The sequence below is a fragment of the Myxozyma melibiosi genome (genome assembly GCF_037950935.1).
Source record: "Myxozyma melibiosi strain Phaff 52-87 chromosome Unknown BZA70scaffold_10, whole genome shotgun sequence".
Lineage (NCBI taxonomy): Eukaryota > Fungi > Ascomycota > Lipomycetes > Lipomycetales > Lipomycetaceae > Myxozyma > Myxozyma melibiosi.
Window position 1 is genome coordinate 219,160 of NW_027042924.1, and position 18,442 is coordinate 237,601.

Genomic DNA, 18,442 nt, shown 5'->3' on the forward strand with positions numbered 1-18,442 from the left:
CAAGAAGGTGCAGCAGCAGCACACCCGGAGCCCCACGTCACGCTGCTAGAATTCCCAGCGACAAGAACAGTGACAAGGATGACAGCTGGACGCGAGACTGCGAAACTGGTGGTGAACAAAGTATGGGCTACGGACGCTGTTAGGGGCGATAAGTCGCGATAGCGCTGGCTGCACGCTACTATTACTAAAAACAGCAGCGGCAGCACCTCTCTGCAGCAGCACCGCCCAATCAACACCCGCTACTCTCAGCCTAGCAGCACAGGCATTTGCTGCACCCGCTTCTGCTGCACCAGCAGCCCCCTGCGCTCCCGCCCGCACGGCTCAGCCAGACGAAAGGTCGCATGCAGCAAGCCTCTGCTAGCCGACCACCCCCTGCGCACCGTCCTAGGCTCATTCGTCTTAACGCCGCCAAGCACAAACCCCTTCCTCCCAATTACTGCCTGTCAGCGCAAAATTTATGAATTTTTTTTTGTTCTTCATAGTTACTGCTTGAGTCTGCTTGACTCTGATCTATTTGCTCTATCATCTGCATTGCATATAAAATGGTCAAGAAGGCCATCGACTCGCGTATCCCGACGCTGATTCGGAATAACGTGCAGGTGTGTTTATCTTCATTTACTTTTCTTTCTTCGTATCCACATCTAACAATCCTCCACAGGAACACAAGCGCAGTTTCTTCATCATCATCGGCGACCATGCTCGCGATCAGCTCCCAAACCTCCACTACCTGCTCTCGTCCACGGACCTCAAAATGAACAAATCCGTTCTGTGGGCCTACAAGAGCAAGCTTTTGGGTTTCACCAGGTTAGTCTGTCCTCTGAATTTATACCTCTATCCTTTCTTGCTCCATCACTGTCTTTCCACCTGATCATGTCTTCAACACTGTACTAACTATGGTATAGTCACCGTAAAAAACGCGAGACAAAGATCAAACGCGACATCAAGCGCGGCGTCCGAGAAGCAAACTCAGAAGATCCATTCGAGCTCTTCGTCGGCCTGCAGAGCATCCGCTACGTCTACTACAAAGAAACCGAGAAAATCCTCGGCAACACCTTCGGCATGTGCATCCTGCAGGACTTTGAGGCCCTCACTCCCAACCTTCTCGCGCGAACGATCGAGACCGTCGAAGGCGGCGGCATAGTCGTCATTCTCTTGAAAACAATGTCGAGCCTCAAGCAGCTCTACACAATGACCATGGACATCCACTCGCGGTACCGGACCGAGGCGCACGACGACGTCGTCGCGCGCTTCAACGAGCGCTTCATTCTCTCGCTCGGAAGCTGCGAGTCTTGTCTTGTCGTCGACGACGAACTCAACGTGCTCCCCATCTCCGGCGCAAAGAACGTCAAGCCTCTGCCGCCCGTGGACGAGGACGACGAGCAGGGTAACCTGTCAAAAGAGGCCAAGGAGCTCAAGCAGCTCAAGGAGAGCCTCGAAGATGTGCAGCCCGCGGGCGCGCTCGTGGGTGTCGCAAAGACCGTAGATCAGGCAAAGGCGATCGTCACCTTTATCGAATCGCTAGAAGAGAAATCGCTACGCGGCACCGTGACCTTAACCGCCGGCCGAGGCCGGGGTAAATCCGCTGCGATGGGTCTTGCCGTAGCGGCAGCGGTATCACACGGCTACTCAAACATCTTCATCACCTCCCCCAGCCCGGAGAATTTGAAAACCCTATTCGAATTTATCTTCAAGGGATTCGACGCCCTCGGCTACGACGAGCACATGGACTACGACATTCTACAGTCGACTGATCCCGAGTTCAACAAAGCAATCGTGCGCGTCAACATCTTTAGATCTCATCGCCAGACTATCCAGTACATCCGCCCGCAGGATGCTCAAGTGCTCGGCCAGGCCGAGCTCGTCGTGATTGACGAAGCGGCCGCGATCCCCCTGCCTCTGGTCAAGAAGCTTCTTGGCCCATACCTAGTGTTTATGGCTTCGACCATCAACGGATACGAGGGAACCGGTCGTTCGCTCTCGCTCAAGCTTATCCAACAGCTACGCGAACAGTCACGCATGATTGCTCCCAAAAAGGAAAACAGCGGTTCGTCGTCGTCGTCGGCAAGCGGGAACGCGATCGCGGTCGTGGATCGATCGGGTAAGCAGTCGACGAATTTCAACCTTTCGGGTGGGTTCGGGAGCCGCACTCTACGCGAGATCGAGCTAAACGAGCCCATTCGGTATGCACCCGGTGACGCGGTTGAGAAATGGCTCAACAAGCTTCTCTGTCTCGAGGCGACCTTGCCGCCGAGCATATCCTCTGCCGGCGGAAAGAAGCGGTTCCCGCATCCGAACGAGTGCCAGCTGTACTGCGTCAATCGGGACACGCTCTTCTCGTTCCATCCGGTCTCTGAGGCGTTTCTGCATCGGATGATGGCGCTCTACGTCGCGAGCCACTACAAGAACACGCCGAATGATCTTCAACTTTTGAGTGATGCCCCCGCGCACCAGCTCTATGTGTTACTACCCCCGACCGACGAATCCGATCATCGGCTGCCGGAACCCCTTTGTGTTGTGCAACTCGCGCTCGAAGGTGAGATCTCCAAGCAGAGTATCATGAACAACCTGAACCGGGGCCAACGCGCGGGCGGCGATCTCATTCCCTGGATTGTCTCGCAGCAGTTCCAAGACTCGGAGTTTGGAACTCTGTCTGGCGCACGTGTTGTGCGTATCGCTACGCATCCAGAGTACACAAAGATGGGGTACGGCTCGCGCTCGATGGAGCTGCTGACAGAGTACTTCCAAGGCAAATTCGCGCCGCTCGTAGAGCCGACGGCCGGCGTGAGCGCGACCGAAAAGAAGGTTGCGACCGTCACCGACACTGAACTCGAGTCTGGGTCCGAGCAGCTGCTGACGGAGACAATCAAGGTCCGCGACGCAAAGAGCATGCCGCCGTTGCTGCTCAAGCTGTCGGAGCAGTCGCCTTCGCGTCTCGACTACCTCGGCGTGTCATACGGTCTCACGCCGCAGCTGCTCAAGTTCTGGAAAAAGGGCGGGTACAAGCCCGTTTACCTGCGCCAGACGGCGAACGAGCTGACGGGCGAGCACACGTGCGTCATGATCAAGCCGCTGACGCCGAACGGGGACAGCGAATGGCTCGATGCGTTTGCGTCTGATTTCCGGAAACGGTTTGTGCAGTTGCTTGCCTACGAGTTCCGCGACTTTGCGGCCGTCACAGGTCTGTCTGTGCTCGAGTCCGCGGCCGTGAGCCAGAAGGGGTATATCAGCAAGAAGGACGTCGACAGCCTGTTTTCGCCGTATGATTTGAAGCGGCTGGAGTCGTATGCCAACAATTTGCTTGATTACCACGTGATTGTGGATCTCTTGCCGCCGATCGCGCAGCTCTACACGCAGAACCGACTTCGGACGCTGATCTCAGAGACGGAGGAGGAGGTGAAGTTGTCGGCTGTGCAGGCGACGATTCTGCTTGGAATTGGTTTGCAAAAGAAGGACGTGACGACGATGGAGAAAGAACTGGGTCTGCCAAGCAGTCAGATCCTGGCGATGTTTGCAAAGAGCATCCGCAAGATCTCGACATTCTTCCGAGGTGTGCAAGAGCGCGCTGTGGAGGAGTCGCTGTTCAGCTCGTCTGATAAGATCAAAAGCGAGGCGCAGAACGGCAAGGACGTCTCGTCGGCTGTTGTCCCGGCCGAAGAAGGCATCGATGACGAGGAACTGATGAACGGTGACTTGGTGTCTGGCTTCACGCCCATGGCGCAGCGACTGGCCGACGACCTCGCGGACGCGGGCGCGGAGGTGCTCGACGAACTCAAGGAGAAGCAGAAAGAGCTGATCAACGCCCTCGACCTGACGCAGTACGCGATCGACACCGACCCGGCCGAGTGGGATATCTCTGACCGACTTGCGGGCCGGATTGCGAAGGACGGCAAGGGCGTCGTGAGCGTGAAGAGCGGGAAGGAAAGGAAGCGCAAGGGTGAGGCGGGGACTGCTGCAGAGATCTACGACGAGGAGCTCAAGAAGCTTGAGAAGACCAAGTTGGGCAGCAGCAGCGGGAAGCGTAGTTCGAAGAAGAGCCGGCGGGCGTAGGTGTAGTGTAGTGTACAGCAATCCAAAAGTCATTCTCATCTTATCCGAACCCGAAGCCGACCTTAATTCTTAGTTTCAGGGGTAGCGCTGTCATCGGAGCTTAAACAATTACTCATCAATTAGCTCATTCTGCCTGTTGGGGGACCCGTGCTGAGGTGTACGCGTGCAGGCGGCGGATGTGCTGAGTTGTACGCGCAGAGGAAATACTGCGGCCGGACCTGGGCGCCTGAGTTTGTCCGATGGAGCGGGTTACGAGCTTTTTTGCGCGGCGGTCTGTGTGTTTATATATCCTCTATCGCTCGCCCGCTTGTTGTTTTGTCTCTATATTTTGCAATTGCTTGTTTGAATAAATACAGAAATAATGGTTGCCAGTCCTAGTGATGTTTATATCGTGGCAGCTGCCCGCACGCCAATGGGCAGTCTGCTTGGCTCGCTCGCGTCTCTCAGCGCGACCGACCTCGGTGCTCACGCTGTCAAAGGTATGAATGATGCCGCTTGATAAGAGGTCATAGACCTGAAGCTGACTGAGTTATAGCTGCGCTGGCCAAGGTCCCTCAGATCAAGACCGAGTCCGTCGAGACAGTCTACTTCGGCAACGTCATGAGCGCAAACGTCGGCCAGGCTCCGGCGCGTCAGGTCGCTATCAAGGCCGGTCTCGGTGAGCACGTCGTCGCTGCTACCGTCAACAAGGTCTGCGCGTCCGGCATGAAGGCTTTTATCTTTGGCGCGCAAGACATCATGGTCGGCACCGCCGACATTGTCGTCGTCGGTGGCTGCGAGTCGATGACGAACGTGCCACACTACGCCGCCGTCCGCAACGGCATCAAGTACGGCTCGGGCGCGCTCGTCGACGGTCTCCAGCGCGACGGTCTGCAGGACGCGTACGACAACTCGTTCATGGGCGACGCGGCCGAGGTGTGTGCGGCCGAGCACGAGATCTCGCGCCAGGCACAGGACGATTTCGCGGTCGAGAGTTACAAGCGGGCGCAGAAGGCCACGAGCGAGGGCAAGTTCGCGGCCGAGATCGCGCCGGTCGAGCTTCCTGGGTTCCGTGGGAAGCCCGGCAAGACGATCAGCGTCGACGAGGAGCAGGCGAACTTGAACGAGGAGAAGCTGCGGTCTGCGCGCACGGTCTTCAAGAAGGACGGAACTGTGACAGCCCCCAACGCGTCGCCGCTCAATGACGGTGCTGCCGCCCTTGTGCTGGTCTCGGCCGCTAAGCTCGCCGAGCTTGGCTTGACTCCGATCGCGAAGATCCGCGCGTGGGGCGAGGCTGCGCAGGCGCCCGTGAAGTTCACGACCTCGCCCGCGCTCGCGGTCCCGAAGGCGTTGAAGATGGCGGGCCTTTCGCTCGCCGACGTTGACTTTTTCGAGTTCAACGAGGCGTTCTCGGTCGTCGGAGTTGCAAACAGCAAGATCCTCGGGCTGTCGGCAGACAAGGTCAATGTCTACGGAGGAGCTGTCGCGCTCGGTCACCCGCTCGGATGCAGTGGCGCGCGCGTGATTGTCACGCTGGCGTCGATCTTGAAGCAGGAGAAGGGAAAGATTGGAGTGGCTGCTATCTGCAACGGAGGCGGTGGTGCTAGCGCGGTGGTGATCGAGGCTTGCTAAGGGTCTTTTGTCTGCGGGCTATTTGTACAATAACAGAAATCATAGGGTTTTAAGCTGAGCAGTGTTATAGCGTATGCTGGAGGTGTAATTTAAGGATCGCATGCAATGTAATATAATTATAACTATTTTCTTTTCATCATTGTAATTATGCTATTCAGTAGTTCATCAGGATTCAATTACGTTGCTTATAAGGGTCAACAGTGTCCAGTGTCGCGGGCGTACTCGGGTTGGGAGATCTGCTGCGCCAGGGTTTGTCTGCTCGAAGCCACCAGATCTCCAAGATCCCCTATAAGCTGATTACAGATGTCTTCTATTTATACTAAAATTGCATTAAATACTGCAAAACTACAGACATGATCCCGGAATAGTGGTTTAACAGTGGTCTACGGGGCTCAGGAGGCTGGGCAATATCCGGGCAGCATTGCACGCGGTACGAGCAGGGGTCTCGTCGCCAGCGATGCACCCGCAGTTCGCCCTTCCCGCAACGGTTCATGAGCCAGCTCTTTGCTCAGCGCTGGAGATATCAAGCAGAGAGATGGTATTTATGGCCTGCCCGCCCCCCGTCTGTTCACTGTTCTTGTCTTCGCAGCAGCAGCAGCAGCAGCAGCAAAAGTAGCAAATGCTGTTCTATCTTCTCCACGCGGTCCTGCTTGGCTCATGGATCTCCATCTCGCACTGTCAAGATCCCCATGTCTTCTCCCTCACCCTCGTGCCTTTCTCCGTCTCTGCCTGCTCCACCACCCCAAGCAACAGCAGTCTAGATCTCAAACGACGAGACCTCGTCTCCACCGTCGTCTACCAGTACCTGCACACAATGTACCTCGCAGAGATCTCGATCGGCACGCCCGCGCAGACCATCTACCTGCCAATCGACACCAGCGCAGGCGACACATGGACCGTCGGGTCGTACTCGGCCTGCAGCGCGAATGCCTCCTACTGCCCCTACTTCAACTCCTCAGCCTCAAGCACCTTCTCTTCCCTATCCGAGAACTTCACCCTGCCCTCGCTCGACGACTCTTCTTCGGTTGAGGCGACGGGCGCATACGCCGCCGACGTCGTCAAGTTTGCAAACCAGACATTCGAGAGCTTCCAATTTGGTCTCGCCGACGCCAGCGCGTCTTCTGGATACGGTGCGCTTGGGCTGGGTATGATCTTCAACGAGCAGAGCGAGGCGCAGTACGCAAACCTCCCCCTGCGCCTGCGGTCAAACAACGTCACGCAGGTGAACCTCTACTCGCTCTGGCTGAACAGTGTGCAGGCTTCCTCTGGCTCGCTTCTGTTTGGCGGTATCGATCGCGGCAAGTTCACGGGCGAGCTCGAGGTGTTTAATTTTCGGCCGCTCGAGACGGGGTCGTATCTGGAGCCCAATATCTCGATCTCAAAGATCTCGGTTAGATCGTCGACCACGTCGGATGAAATCACAGTCATGGGCGAGAACAGCACAAACTCTACGCTTTCAAACATGGTCGTGTACTCGGTGATCGACAGCGGGACTCTTGAGTCCCGATTGCCGGACTCGGTCTTGAAGCCTCTCGCGGCGCTGTTTGGAACCACGGGCTTTGACTCGCGATACAACATGTACATGTATGACTGCGACAGTATCCCAGACCAGTACTCGATCATCCTCGAGTTTGAGAGCTCGCTCGAGATCGAGATCTCGGTCGCCGAGTCCTTTTATCAGGTCGGCGACTCGTGTGTGCTGGGAATCATGCCCACCAGCGAGACGTCGATCATCGGCCAGACGTTCTTGAGATCGATGTACGTCGCGCTTGATTACGATAATTACAAGGTCGGGCTCGCGCAGGCGTACTTCAACTCTGATCTCACGTCCGTGCAGGAACTCGACGACTCCGGCATCCCAACCGGCATCACCGGTCTCGGAGCATCTTCCTCTGCAACCGGCACCACCGCCACAACCAACAACGTGGTCACGACACTAAGTCTTCCCACCAACGCAGCCGCCCAGACGACCACCACCGCCGCAGCGCAAAGCGGGTCGTTGTTCGCGACGACGCTGGTGACCGCGCAAGCGACCACGACTGTCTCTGACGGCGAAGTAGTCACCATTCCTACGCCGGTGACCACGATCCTCGGCGAGACGAACGGCGTCGTGTTGGTGAGCGGGGCGCAGAGCGTGAAGGTGGAGGTATCGGCGAGACTGATTCATTTGTATGGCATTGTTCTGGGTGTTTGTATATACGGCATATTGATGTGTTAGAATAGCCACTGTGCATAGTTAATACGATTCTAGTATGAATTTCAATAGGGTAAACGAGCAGCATTTAAACCTTAAACCGCAACGCTAAATATACTATCGCCGATGAAATTTTGAGAGATCCACATAGGTTTGCAGTTGCATATCATCGAGGTTCTTTGGTGAATTTTCCTGTGTATATATACGTTGGAGAAGAGAGAGAGATAGTATGGGTCGTGATCCGCTGATTGGACTGGTCGGCAAGCCGTCGAGTGGGAAGTCGACAATGTATGAGTTATCTCTGGATTATCTATCTTAATTGCGAGGACTAACAGATGGTGTACAGGTTAAACAGTAATCTTCATCTCGTGTAAAAGCAGCACACGCGCGACAAACGAGGCTAACAGGACTACTACCACAGGTCTGACCGACGCGACAGCAAAGACAGGCGCCTTCCCGTTCACGACGATTGATCCCAACAAAGCGACAGGGTACCTCCAAATCGACTGTGCGTGCGCGCGCTTCGGGCTCCAGAAGCATTGCAAGCCAAACTACGGGTCCTGTCGGGATGGAAAGCGGTTTGTGCCGGTTATGTTGCTGGACGTGGCTGGGTTGGTTCCTGGTGCGCATGAGGGTATGTTTTGAGTCGTGGGCGTTGGAATAGGTGGTGTAATTTGTTTACTGAGATGATCGGTAGGCCGTGGACTGGGGAATAAGTTCTTGGATGACCTGCGCCATGCAGACGCATTAATCCACGTCGTGGACGTCTCGGGAAGCACAGATGCGGAAGGCAAAGCAACTGAGTACATCTATCTTCTCTTCACACACCATAAGAAAGCAAGCACACGGCTAACCTACTACGCGCAGAGGCTACGACGCGCTACAAGACGTCGAGTGGCTCAGGGGCGAGATATTGCGGTGGATAGAGGGGAATTTGAAGGAGAAATGGGGGTCTATTAAGAGAAGACATGTGTCTACTAGTACGTCTTCGCTTTGATTCAAGTATTTGAGATTGGCGACTGACTGGAGATTATAGAATCCACATCCGTTGCGACGTTGCAAAATCAATTTAGTGGTAAGCGTATTTTTCTGCTGTTAATCTCTGCAAGAAGCTGATTGTTGATCTTGTGCAGGATACGGAAGTACGACGGCGGTCGTGCAGAGATGTCTGGACCGCATAAAACTCACAGAACCACTCGAGAACTGGTCAGACCAGACGGTCCACCGGATGGTTTCCTCGTTTGTTGACGAGAAGTTTCCCACAGTACTGGTAACTATGCCCAGAGGCGTATCTGCGAGTTAGACTGAATCACTAACACATGTGTAATTACTCGTAGGCGCTAAACAAAATTGACCACCCAGATTCAGATCGCTGCATATACCGTATATCGCGGAAATACGACCCCGAGAAAATCGTGCTGACGTCGGCGATCTCGGAGGTGTTTATCCGCAAGCTGGTCAAGCAACGGTTTGTGCACTACGAGGAAGGCGGCGACGACGTAATCACGAAAGCGGAGGATCCCGAGGATAAATATCATTTGAAGGAGATCACTGATGAGAGGTTGCAGATGTGAGTTTTGTTTGCTGTTTTACTGTTGGGTGGATGCTGACTGCTTATAAAAGGCGAATCGATACGCTACGCGATATGCTATTTTATCGATGGGGCTCTACAGGCGTCATCCGCGCCCTGCAAGCTGCCGCGAACGCGCTCCACCTGATCCCCGTCTTCTCAGTCCGCAACATCCACAACTTCAAAAACTCCGACACCGACGACGCGGTGTTCAAAGACTGCACGCTGGTCAAACGCGGCACGCCAGTCGAGAGCGTGGTGAGGCGGATCATGGGCGATATCCCGGTTGCGTTTATCGAAGGGCTGGGAGGGATTCGGGTTGCGATGTCGGATACGGTTGAAGAGGGGAGGAATGATATCCTGTGTTTCAAGCTTGGCCGGTAGAATAAGCCAAGTTCAGTGTACATTAAGAATTAAGAAAGACTATTACAGTATAAAAGAAAAGAGAAAAACCACATCAAACACTCCCCTCCACGCGCTTCTTGAGCGCCTCGTTCATCGAGTTATACCCGCCCTCAGCGCTACTAATCATCGACCCCAACACCGGCAGCAACCACCCCGAGAAATCCTCATACTGCAATAACTTTGTCTTCGCGCCCCCCTCGATCGGCTCGCACTCAAACGCATGCACGCCAGAAAACAAGATCGAATGCACGACCGCTCCCTCCCACGCGAGTTTCCGCTCGTCGTTCACCCGCACGATCGGGTAGATTGTCATCGGCGACTTCCCCGGGAGCGCCAGTCGGACTTCGAGGGTTGAACCGACCGGGGCGGCGGCGTCGCCTTTGTAGACTTTGATGGAGGGGAGGAGCGCGTTCCATTCGGCGTATTTGGCAAAGTCGAGAAGGACATCGTGGACTTTGGATGGCGGGGCGTTGATGATGATTTCTGTTTCGATGCGCTTCATTGTGTCTCCTTTTGCTGAATACTGCTGAGGTCAAAAACAAGAGAGAGGAAGATGGGAATCGGGACGGTGAAGGGCAGGACGGGAGGTTTATATATTATTTTATGAGACAGCGGGAGGGGATGGTGATTATATTTCTCCGCTGATTGACTTTTGCGTGTGCCGATAGACCGCCTCGGGACATTCGCGAAGGTTTAGCGAGGAACTTAATCGCCTGTTCCCTGCTCTCATCCTCATATTTATTTTATTTTCAATCATTCTACTCAGCAGCTGATAACAAACATCTCGTTCAATTCTACAACAAAAAAGCACAAATCTACGCTGAGAATAACACAGAAAATTACCCCACGTCACAAATCATTCGTTTCCTCCCAGCAGTGAGCCGCACGCTCGCATCTTACCCTCGATTAGGCAAATCTTGAGACATGAGAGTCCGTGCGAAAAGTTATTCCGTCAGCCTTCAAGCACCATCCTCACCGGCACGCCTGAGCACAGCGCAATAATCAGAATGAGCAATCAACCTCAGTCATCCTTAGGGGTGTAAGCAGACCACCCAGGCACGTCGGCTCGGACACAGCCGCCGCCGTCCGCGTCGAATAGCGGATATCCGTACTGCTGGCTCACGTACTTATCGTCCACCAGATCGATCTCAAACCTCTTCACCGTCTCGCGCAGCCAGATCGGAATCTTCACACAGCCTCGCACCCACACCGTCTCAATCTCGCCTAACTTCTCGCCGGCCTTGATCGCGTCCGCGATCGCGCTGCTGAATGCAGCAGGCGGCGCGGAGCCGTCGCTGGATATCAGGGTTGCTACTTTCTTGCCGAATAAAAGGGATACCAAGCCCTGCACGGTCACGCTGCTACAGCATATATCTAAAAACTGAAGTTTAGAGAAAAGGCGCACACTCATCACTTCCTTGTCTCCCAACGTCTTGTTGTGGCCGATCGCAAGGCTCTTCAGTTCCGGAAAAAGCTCAGCCATGTCTGATAGAAAACACCCCTCCTCAAGGCTCTCTGAGGAGTTGTTTTTCAATTTCCGACGTCTGTTTTGAAGCCGGAGTAACGACTTTTTCGACCCGTCGGTAGCTTCCTTGTTGAGCGAGCGGTAGTCTATCTGCCGATTGCCGTTCAAATTGATTCCTTCAACAAGCACAGCACTACTACCGAGCACGCGCCCGAGCACCAACAGCATTTCCTCTGCAGACTCGCGTCGTTGCTCGCACGCTAAGCCAATATTCGTCAGACTGCGAAGACCCTGACTTGGAAGCAACTCAAACGTCCGAGAAGCAATCATCCGCTCGAGCGTAAACTCGGGATCATCCCGCAGCCCTGAAGAGCAGTTCAGGTTTAGGACCCTGCACTGCGGCGGGGGTGCTATCGGCGGTCCGAATCGCGACCAGCTGAAATCAAAAACTTGCAGATTGGGGAGACTTGGAAAATAAGCGCGCGCGCGTTCTGCTATTCCTTGGAAAGCAGCTTCCCCGTCTCCCTCTCCTTCATCATCACCTTGTCTCGGCTCGGCTTGAGGTCGATAGGCAGAATCAGTAACCTCGCACATCCTGACTCTCAATTCCTCCAAGTTCGGCACCAGATCAAGAAAACTAATCAAATCGGCCTGAGACAGTTGAAGACGCTTGATGGAGCTGTTGAATTCAAACAAGTCTCGCGCTTCCGCGTCGTTATCGGGTAGAGGAGCGCCGATTTCAAACACTCGCAGTTGCGTACTCGTCACTTTCTCGTCCGCGCGATTGTCGTGACTGGAAGGGTTATACAGATCCTCACTCTTGAGACTCTTCACCGTATGCGGAGATAAAATCTTAAAGACGCGTAGGTTGGGTAGATTGCCGTGACTGAAAAACCACACGACAGGAGAACTGTTTGTCGCGCTGATTTGCAGTTCGGTCAATTGACTGGCCAGATGACGGAAATGCAGTCCCGGATCTGGGGCATTATAAATAAACGGTGAGATCATCCCGAACGGATAGTCCATCGTGAGCACCTTCAAGTTCCGCAGACTGTCATAGTCTGGCTTTGCCAGCGAGTTCAGATTGACGCCTCTTTCAGAGTTTATAACGATCCCTCGTTCTTCGTTCTCTGTGTAGAACCTACTCTCGTAGTCGTCGTGGAAGACCGAATACGCGATGTGCTCAACGTCAGTGACGACAATGTTCTCCAAATGCAGCTCAACCACCGCTCCCTTGTTTTTAGCAATCGCTTCCAAAACAACCCGTCCGGGAACACAATAACAGCCCCGGAAATCAATCGATCGACAAAGCCACCACGACCTCTCAATCGCTCGCTGCCAAAGCTTACTGACGCGCTGGAGCGCGTACCGCTGCCGAAAATCAACGTACGAGAGTATAAGCTCGCCGATCTCGCTAGGCAGATGCGCGATGGGATCGATCAGCGACGGCTTGTCGATCAAAAGCGGCTTTTGCCGGTCCTCGCCAGAGAAGGAATTACGTTTGACGACGCGCACGGCTGTGGATGCGGAGGCGTGGAAAAAGGTGAATGCACGGCTCGCGACGGCTTTTGCTCTCCTGTTCATCTGCTTCGTGTTGTGTGTCTCAAATAGTCGACTGTGGACTTTTAGCACGAATTTCTCATTCACGAATCGTTCCTAGAGAAGATTGTTAGTATCACTCTAGACTTGATTAGAAATCAAGAAACGGCTCGTACATCTTTTAGCACAGAGGTCTGCATATCGAGAGTAGCAGCTATCCGCCGCATCTCCATCGCGTCGTCAAGTCTTCCCCATTGTCGCAAAACAATTTCTGCAATCAGATACGCCTATACCGCTTCATGTGTAAGCAAATAGGCAAACGAAGAATTGACAAAAGTACGTACGTATGGCTCGGTGCTGTAAGCGTGGATGACCTCGAGCGCATGCTTGTATGCCCGTCTATGGTCTCCAAGATCCTCGAGCGCAGTGCAAGCGCTGATCGCCCGCACGACATAGTGAATCTGCCTTCTGACATCACTTTTCTGAAAGAACGTCTGGAACTGATAAATACAACGAGCCCTCAAAACTTGGCAAAAACCTCAAACAATGAAACTTACCGAGTCAAGCGTGGCCCGATAGCCATAGTCAGCCGCAAGCTTGATGTACCTCGTCGATCTGAAAATGCTTTGCTTGTCGGGGCCGGCGAGAGGTTTGTCAAAGCCGAAACAGTCGTGGTGCAGAAAGCAGGTGCTGAAGACAGCGTGGTGGTCTGGCGTGAACATTACCTGTCGTTGCGGTCGTTGCTGCTGCTGCTGTTGCTGCTGCTGCTTCATTGTTTACTTGTCATATGTAAAAACACATACTCAAAATACCAACAATTACACGGCAAGGTCCTCAGCTACCAGGAACAGTCCGCGAACAGGTCCTAATCAACCACAAAATCAATGCGCCGTCGCAGAGAGCGATTGCGGGGCTATTTAATGAAATTACGTAATTTTGATTATTGACCAGTTTTGGTTATCTGATGGCCCCTCCGCGCGTCTTCCGCATCACAGACAATGCGATTCAAATCAAACGCGACAGCCAGGATCAAGCCGCGTCGTGTGGTTAAGCAACAACATAAACAAGAAGGCACCGTTCGTGATTTCAGCGCAGACCGCGCAAACAATAGACTGCAAGAGGGATATCTGCCGACATGGCTGACGCAAGCGACGAGGCCGCGGGGCATCAGGCTGCGTCGGCTGCGCCTCAAGCGTTCAGAGTGCTGTACGAGAAACTGCTGCAGGTGCCTGTCGAGACCAGTCTGTTTAGCTGGTGTCCGACTATGGATCTGATGACGTTCTCGCCTGATCCAAAGACGATAATGCTCTATCGGATCACTGGGCAGTTGGTGTGGAGGATGACGTTGAAGGGGGCAAATGCGAAGATTTTGAAGCTGGCCTGGAAACCTGATGGTGAGCTCTGCAGGATGCTCGACCCAGATCAACCACTGACTGTATTCTAGGAAAACTTCTGGCACTAGGCTGCGCCGATGGCTCAGTCCGGATATGCGACCCAAACAACGGCAAACTCTTGCATCAGAGAACCTCACCATCCGCCGTCGTCTGCCTGAACTGGGTGTCTGAAAGCAAGGAAGCGATCCGCACGCGCTCCTCGACCAAGTTTGATAATCTGATTAATGTCGACGTCACCTCAATTATTCCGAAACTGAGTCCTATTCCTGCATCTTTGGCACCGTATGTCTTATCTACTTATTGCATGTTTTTTTGGTCAAGTGCGCAATTGTCTAACAGCTCTGCGTGCCCTACAGAGACAGCTTGTTTGCGACGAAATTCGTAATGGATAGTGTGATCAATACCAGGTTCGACACCGACAGCCCGGTCCCGATCGATATTCTGGTCAGCGGCGAGGCGGCGGGTAACGTCCTATTCAACATCTTTGGCAACTTTACAATCGCCAATCTGCCGTTCCCGCCTAGATTACAAGTATGTATTTTCACTTCAATGTCGAGACCTGATTTTGCTGACAAGGAAATAGTTGACTGCGATTGATCATTGCACTACAGATAACCTTTCATTCCATGGCTTCCTGGCGAGGATGGTCAGCGGCGGCATAGTACTCCTTCCTCTGCGCGTGCATTTCATCCGCAGATTCGGCGCCGACCTCGCTCTGATCTCGTTCTCGTCCACGCGGATAAAAGCGCTGATGGACTACATCAGCAACGTAACAGACGCGATCCTCTCCGAATTTAGCAACGTGCTCAAACCGCTGCGAGCGTTGATGGTCTCGCTAGAAGAAGCGTTGCAGGCGTGCGCGGACGACAGCCCTGTCGACGCGCGGTTGCTGGAGACGCTGTTGTTTGGCGTGCCGAGCGAGTCGATGAAGAAGTTTCTGGCGGACTCGGTGTCGGAGAGGTTGGTCAAGGCGTGGAAGAAGAGCGCGGGTACGGGGTACGAGAATATTCGCAAGCTGGTTGCGGAGTCGCTGATTCCGGCGTGCGAGAGGGCGGTGGTCATGCTTACTCGAATCTGTGGGCTTGCTGAGTGGTACGTTTTCGATTTGTTCATTTGGGTGTGACTGTGAGCTGACGATAGTAAAGGCGTGAACGAGGTACGCATCTTGGACTTAACGTGGAGGCGATAGAAAACATCATCAGCAGACTCCAAGAGTTTATGACGGCAGCACACCGACTTCTCTGGGAGACCAACACCGAGTACGACTACTTCAAGAACTTTGTCGGTTGGTTCAAGTACATGCTCGACGAGATGTCAAGCACCGAAGTGCCGGACGAGGAAGTCGATACCAAGATCGAGTCGACAAAAGTCGCGACGTTTATCACAGAGTACCTCGGCGCGCCTACCGTCAAGCAATTCTTCTCGAGCTACGCCGAACCTGTTCTCGCCGCGTCAAAATCACAGCCGATAGACTCCGGCACACCAGACTGGGCCAAAAACGACAGCTCTGGCAGAAAGATTTTTAACCAGGACTTCCAGCCGGTCGAGTTGCGGACGATGATCAAGGATCTAGATAAGCTTTGTGTGCATGCATTCACAGAGTCTGCGAACGCGATGAAGAAGCATGCGGTATTTGGAAGTCCGTTGAGGATTAAAGATAACTGTAATCTGAAGAAGATGCAGGCGTGTACGCGGGTAGTCGCGGGCGAGGGCGACGGGTCTGAATTGTTTGTTGCGATCTCGTTTGATGTGGATGCTGAAGCGAGTACGTGCTTCTTCTTTTATTTTTTTTTTTCGACTATTTTGCTAACTCCTAGGTATCCAGTAATGATGATCAAGGTGCAAATCTTGAAACATCACAATGAGCTTACAAAGCCGCAGATTCATGCATCCCTGCTTTCCTGTGCCGGACAGCGTCTGCAATCAATGACCTTTGTCGACGACGAGAAAATGATGTTTTTATTCCACGCCACCTCTCCAGACTCTTCCTCTCCGCCGCAGGCCAGTCTCTGCACATTCACCACCTCCGACGCGTTTCCCGACGCCTCCCTCGTTGCGACGGATATCTTGTCCGACGGCGACTTGTACCACTACCTAACTTCGGAGCGGGAGAGGCTGGTGCCGGAGTGGGCCGACAGGCGGGCGTTTACGGAGGAGTTTGTGCCGGTTGCGTTGGCGGTGAACGGCAGGCCCGGACGACGGGTGGCGGCGGTGCTGGCGGACGATCGTCAGCGGTATATGGTCTTTGATATTGACGACAATGAGGAGGATGAGGAGGAGGAAGGGGATGATATGCCGGTTGACTAGTAAAGGGAGTTTGTAACTGTTTCGGCTGTGTATTTGTATATATAAAAGTGCTGCTAATACCTCAATAAAGGCGTCTGGGTCAACTACCTCCTTCTTCTTCCCTTTGTGAGAATCCTGCTATAATGCATTTCCTTCTTCTATATTAAAAGGTGTAGACTTGCGGTTCAGTGACATGGCCGGCCCCCTCAATTGCGTTTGTGTAAAACAGTACAGAGAAGCAGAAAATGTGAGTAGCAAGCAGTAGAATGAAGCAAGCACGCGCAGGGATTTGTTTACGCATATACAGAACCCACGTGAGCCGCATCCTCCCAACGCGCACTCGACGCGCTTAAGAAAAAGTGCATGAAGACAAAGTGAGAGTGTCCGCGAGATGATTTAGTGCGGCAAGACTTGTTTCCTATGAGAATAACTGATTGTTGTTGAAGAACTATTAAGAAGGCAAAGGGATTGACGAATACGTGCGCACGCAAGTAGATAAGAGAGAAGGGGGAGATCGAAGCTAACAAGCTAGCGAGATGGCGTCGTTTAATACAGGTCGGCAACGAGCAGACGAGTATCAGAGTGATTTTGACGAGAGTATGGACCGCTCGCGCGAAGAGGAGTTTGTGGATGCGCCGCCGGTGGGCGAGGAGGAAGTCGGCGCAGAGTACGTGGATGAGGACGAGGTTATGGCGTCTGATGAGCGCGAGGCGGATGATGATGATGAGCAAGGAGAAGGGGCAGCGACTGGTGCGGAGACGGCGGAGCAGATGCCAGAGATTCCACTCAAAGATATCGGCAACCAAGCGATCTGGACGCTGTCGACGTGGAAGCCCGGGTTCGGCGTGACGGCGCTGCTGTCTGAAAACACGGATCTGTACTGGCAATCCGACGCGCCGCAACCGCACCATGTCGATATCCATTTCGCGAAGCGGGTCGAGATTGCAAAGATCATGCTGTATTTGGATTACAAGCGGGACGAGTCGTATACGCCGTCGAAGATCGCGGTGTTTGCGGGGTCGGGGTATCATGATTTGCACGAGGTTATGGCGCTGGGGTTGGAGGAGCCGGTGGGGTGGATAAATATATCGCTTGCGCATGCGGGGAAGGAGTACGTCTGTTGTTATTCTATTGCTGTTATGTTTGTTGGTTGTTTGAATTGTTACTAACGTGGATGGGTGAAGTGGATATCTGAAAGCATTTCTAGTCCGGCTGAGTGTACTGCAGAACCACCAAACCGGCAAAGACACACATATTCGAGGCATCCAGATTCTGTCGCCGGATCGGTAAGTTGTGCATTTATTAACAGTGGTGTATGATGAGAGAAGATGTGCTGACAAGTGCATAGACAAGTGAGTGATATTTTAGATGATGACGGGGTGCCGTTTAGTAGCATTGCATTGCTTGCCCATAGCACGATCAGATAGTGGTCCTGCTAGGAGATGAGGAGATATATATTGTTGCTATTAAGAAACAAAGAGGGGAGTCAATGGTCTGCATAGGACTGTTGTCTGCATACAAGATATTAATACATCTACGATATCCAACCAACTGAGGAGGACTGAGAAGGAAGACATCCTAAGGAAGACAAGGACATCTTCCCCTCCCCCACTCAGCCAGCAGCCTGCCCGCAGCCCGCCCTCATCCGCCGCTGCAGCACCGTCGTCTCGCAAGTTCCATGACGCCATCACCTTCGCGCCGGCCATTCACCAGGCCCGAAAAGCCAGGAGCACAGGCAGTAAGCGGTTCCGGCGGGGCCCGTGATTGGCCGGGAAGGCTCCGGGGAGGCCCAGGCAGCCATGTGGCTTGGGTGCTGCGCCACGTCGGAGCGAGTGGCGGCCAATCGGAAAGGTTCGAAAACCAAACCGGCTGCGGTGCTGTATAAAATACTCGACTACTCTTGCTGCTCCTTCTCTTCTTCCCCAAGTCTG

At 53.6% G+C, this 18,442-nt stretch overlaps 8 protein-coding genes across 8 annotated transcripts; 6 read left to right on the top strand and 2 right to left on the bottom strand.

Moving 5' to 3' along the window:
• The first annotated feature begins 414 nt into the window (after nucleotides 1-414).
• BZA70DRAFT_282121 (putative nucleolar ATPase Kre33) lies at nucleotides 415-4,315 on the top strand. The gene is made up of 3 exons (XM_064913225.1): nucleotides 415-599; nucleotides 659-804; nucleotides 903-4,315. Exons 1-3 carry the CDS (start codon nucleotides 543-545, stop codon nucleotides 4,045-4,047), a joined length of 3,348 nt encoding a protein of 1,115 aa, XP_064766832.1. The 5' UTR covers nucleotides 415-542; the 3' UTR covers nucleotides 4,048-4,315.
• On the top strand, nucleotides 4,316-5,803 carry BZA70DRAFT_282124 (Thiolase, N-terminal domain-containing protein). Its single transcript, XM_064913226.1, has 2 exons — nucleotides 4,316-4,526; nucleotides 4,583-5,803. The coding sequence occupies exons 1-2, from the start codon at nucleotides 4,409-4,411 to the stop codon at nucleotides 5,656-5,658; spliced, it is 1,194 nt and encodes a 397-aa protein (XP_064766833.1). The 5' UTR covers nucleotides 4,316-4,408; the 3' UTR covers nucleotides 5,659-5,803.
• An 86-nt stretch (nucleotides 5,804-5,889) lies between these two features.
• On the top strand, nucleotides 5,890-7,926 carry BZA70DRAFT_282126 (aspartic peptidase domain-containing protein). Its single transcript, XM_064913227.1, has one exon. The coding sequence runs from the start codon at nucleotides 6,278-6,280 to the stop codon at nucleotides 7,874-7,876; it is 1,599 nt and encodes a 532-aa protein (XP_064766834.1). The 5' UTR covers nucleotides 5,890-6,277; the 3' UTR covers nucleotides 7,877-7,926.
• On the top strand, nucleotides 7,889-9,806 carry BZA70DRAFT_296651 (P-loop containing nucleoside triphosphate hydrolase protein; the record flags this gene model as incomplete). The annotated part of the gene is made up of 9 exons (XM_064914532.1): nucleotides 7,889-8,140; nucleotides 8,199-8,206; nucleotides 8,274-8,486; nucleotides 8,550-8,655; nucleotides 8,720-8,832; nucleotides 8,889-8,927; nucleotides 8,986-9,122; nucleotides 9,190-9,422; nucleotides 9,476-9,806. Exons 1-9 carry the CDS (start codon nucleotides 8,082-8,084, stop codon nucleotides 9,804-9,806), a joined length of 1,239 nt encoding a protein of 412 aa, XP_064766835.1. The 5' UTR covers nucleotides 7,889-8,081.
• On the bottom strand, nucleotides 9,775-10,440 carry BZA70DRAFT_282131 (polyketide cyclase/dehydrase). The gene has a single exon (XM_064913228.1). The coding sequence runs from the start codon at nucleotides 10,327-10,329 to the stop codon at nucleotides 9,880-9,882; it is 450 nt and encodes a 149-aa protein (XP_064766836.1). The 5' UTR covers nucleotides 10,330-10,440; the 3' UTR covers nucleotides 9,775-9,879.
• BZA70DRAFT_282132 (uncharacterized protein) lies at nucleotides 10,441-13,661 on the bottom strand (the record flags this gene model as incomplete). Its single annotated transcript, XM_064913229.1, has 4 exons — nucleotides 13,389-13,661; nucleotides 13,176-13,325; nucleotides 13,008-13,118; nucleotides 10,441-12,948 (listed from the first exon to the last, which is right to left on the bottom strand). Coding segments are annotated over exons 1-4 (2,573 nt in total), but the record flags the coding sequence as incomplete, so codon positions are not given.
• A 172-nt stretch (nucleotides 13,662-13,833) lies between these two features.
• On the top strand, nucleotides 13,834-16,783 carry BZA70DRAFT_61009 (anaphase-promoting complex, cyclosome, subunit 4-domain-containing protein). The gene is made up of 6 exons (XM_064915258.1): nucleotides 13,834-14,225; nucleotides 14,276-14,507; nucleotides 14,582-14,756; nucleotides 14,809-15,317; nucleotides 15,371-15,990; nucleotides 16,051-16,783. The coding sequence occupies exons 1-6, from the start codon at nucleotides 13,967-13,969 to the stop codon at nucleotides 16,530-16,532; spliced, it is 2,277 nt and encodes a 758-aa protein (XP_064766838.1). The 5' UTR covers nucleotides 13,834-13,966; the 3' UTR covers nucleotides 16,533-16,783.
• On the top strand, nucleotides 16,732-18,433 carry BZA70DRAFT_60663 (anaphase-promoting complex subunit 10). Its single transcript, XM_064915253.1, has 4 exons — nucleotides 16,732-16,885; nucleotides 17,067-17,622; nucleotides 17,696-17,797; nucleotides 17,860-18,433. The coding sequence occupies exons 2-4, from the start codon at nucleotides 17,111-17,113 to the stop codon at nucleotides 17,936-17,938; spliced, it is 693 nt and encodes a 230-aa protein (XP_064766839.1). The 5' UTR covers nucleotides 16,732-16,885; nucleotides 17,067-17,110; the 3' UTR covers nucleotides 17,939-18,433.
• The last annotated feature ends 9 nt before the right edge of the window (nucleotides 18,434-18,442 follow it).

What these genes read in the sequence shown, in the direction of transcription:
- BZA70DRAFT_282126 (XM_064913227.1), top strand. Translation starts at nt 6,278, where the DNA reads ATGCTGTTCTATCTTCTCCACGCGGTCCTGCTTGGCTCATGGATCTCC.
- BZA70DRAFT_282121 (XM_064913225.1), top strand. Translation starts at nt 543, where the DNA reads ATGGTCAAGAAGGCCATCGACTCGCGTATCCCGACGCTGATTCGGAAT. An exon ending in TGATTCGGAATAACGTGCAG is followed by an intron (nt 600 to 658) that starts GTGTGTTTATCT and finishes AATCCTCCACAG; the next exon opens with GAACACAAGCGCAGTTTCTT. An exon ending in AAGCTTTTGGGTTTCACCAG is followed by an intron (nt 805 to 902) that starts GTTAGTCTGTCC and finishes ACTATGGTATAG; the next exon opens with TCACCGTAAAAAACGCGAGA.
- BZA70DRAFT_282124 (XM_064913226.1), top strand. Translation starts at nt 4,409, where the DNA reads ATGGTTGCCAGTCCTAGTGATGTTTATATCGTGGCAGCTGCCCGCACG. An exon ending in CGGTGCTCACGCTGTCAAAG is followed by an intron (nt 4,527 to 4,582) that starts GTATGAATGATG and finishes ACTGAGTTATAG; the next exon opens with CTGCGCTGGCCAAGGTCCCT.
- BZA70DRAFT_282131 (XM_064913228.1), bottom strand. Translation starts at nt 10,329, where the DNA reads ATGAAGCGCATCGAAACAGAAATCATCATCAACGCCCCGCCATCCAAA.
- BZA70DRAFT_60663 (XM_064915253.1), top strand. Translation starts at nt 17,111, where the DNA reads ATGGACCGCTCGCGCGAAGAGGAGTTTGTGGATGCGCCGCCGGTGGGC. An exon ending in CTTGCGCATGCGGGGAAGGA is followed by an intron (nt 17,623 to 17,695) that starts GTACGTCTGTTG and finishes GGATGGGTGAAG; the next exon opens with TGGATATCTGAAAGCATTTC. An exon ending in CAGATTCTGTCGCCGGATCG is followed by an intron (nt 17,798 to 17,859) that starts GTAAGTTGTGCA and finishes ACAAGTGCATAG; the next exon opens with ACAAGTGAGTGATATTTTAG.
- BZA70DRAFT_61009 (XM_064915258.1), top strand. Translation starts at nt 13,967, where the DNA reads ATGGCTGACGCAAGCGACGAGGCCGCGGGGCATCAGGCTGCGTCGGCT. An exon ending in GCTGGCCTGGAAACCTGATG is followed by an intron (nt 14,226 to 14,275) that starts GTGAGCTCTGCA and finishes ACTGTATTCTAG; the next exon opens with GAAAACTTCTGGCACTAGGC. An exon ending in TGATGTGGATGCTGAAGCGA is followed by an intron (nt 15,991 to 16,050) that starts GTACGTGCTTCT and finishes CTAGGTATCCAG; the next exon opens with TAATGATGATCAAGGTGCAA.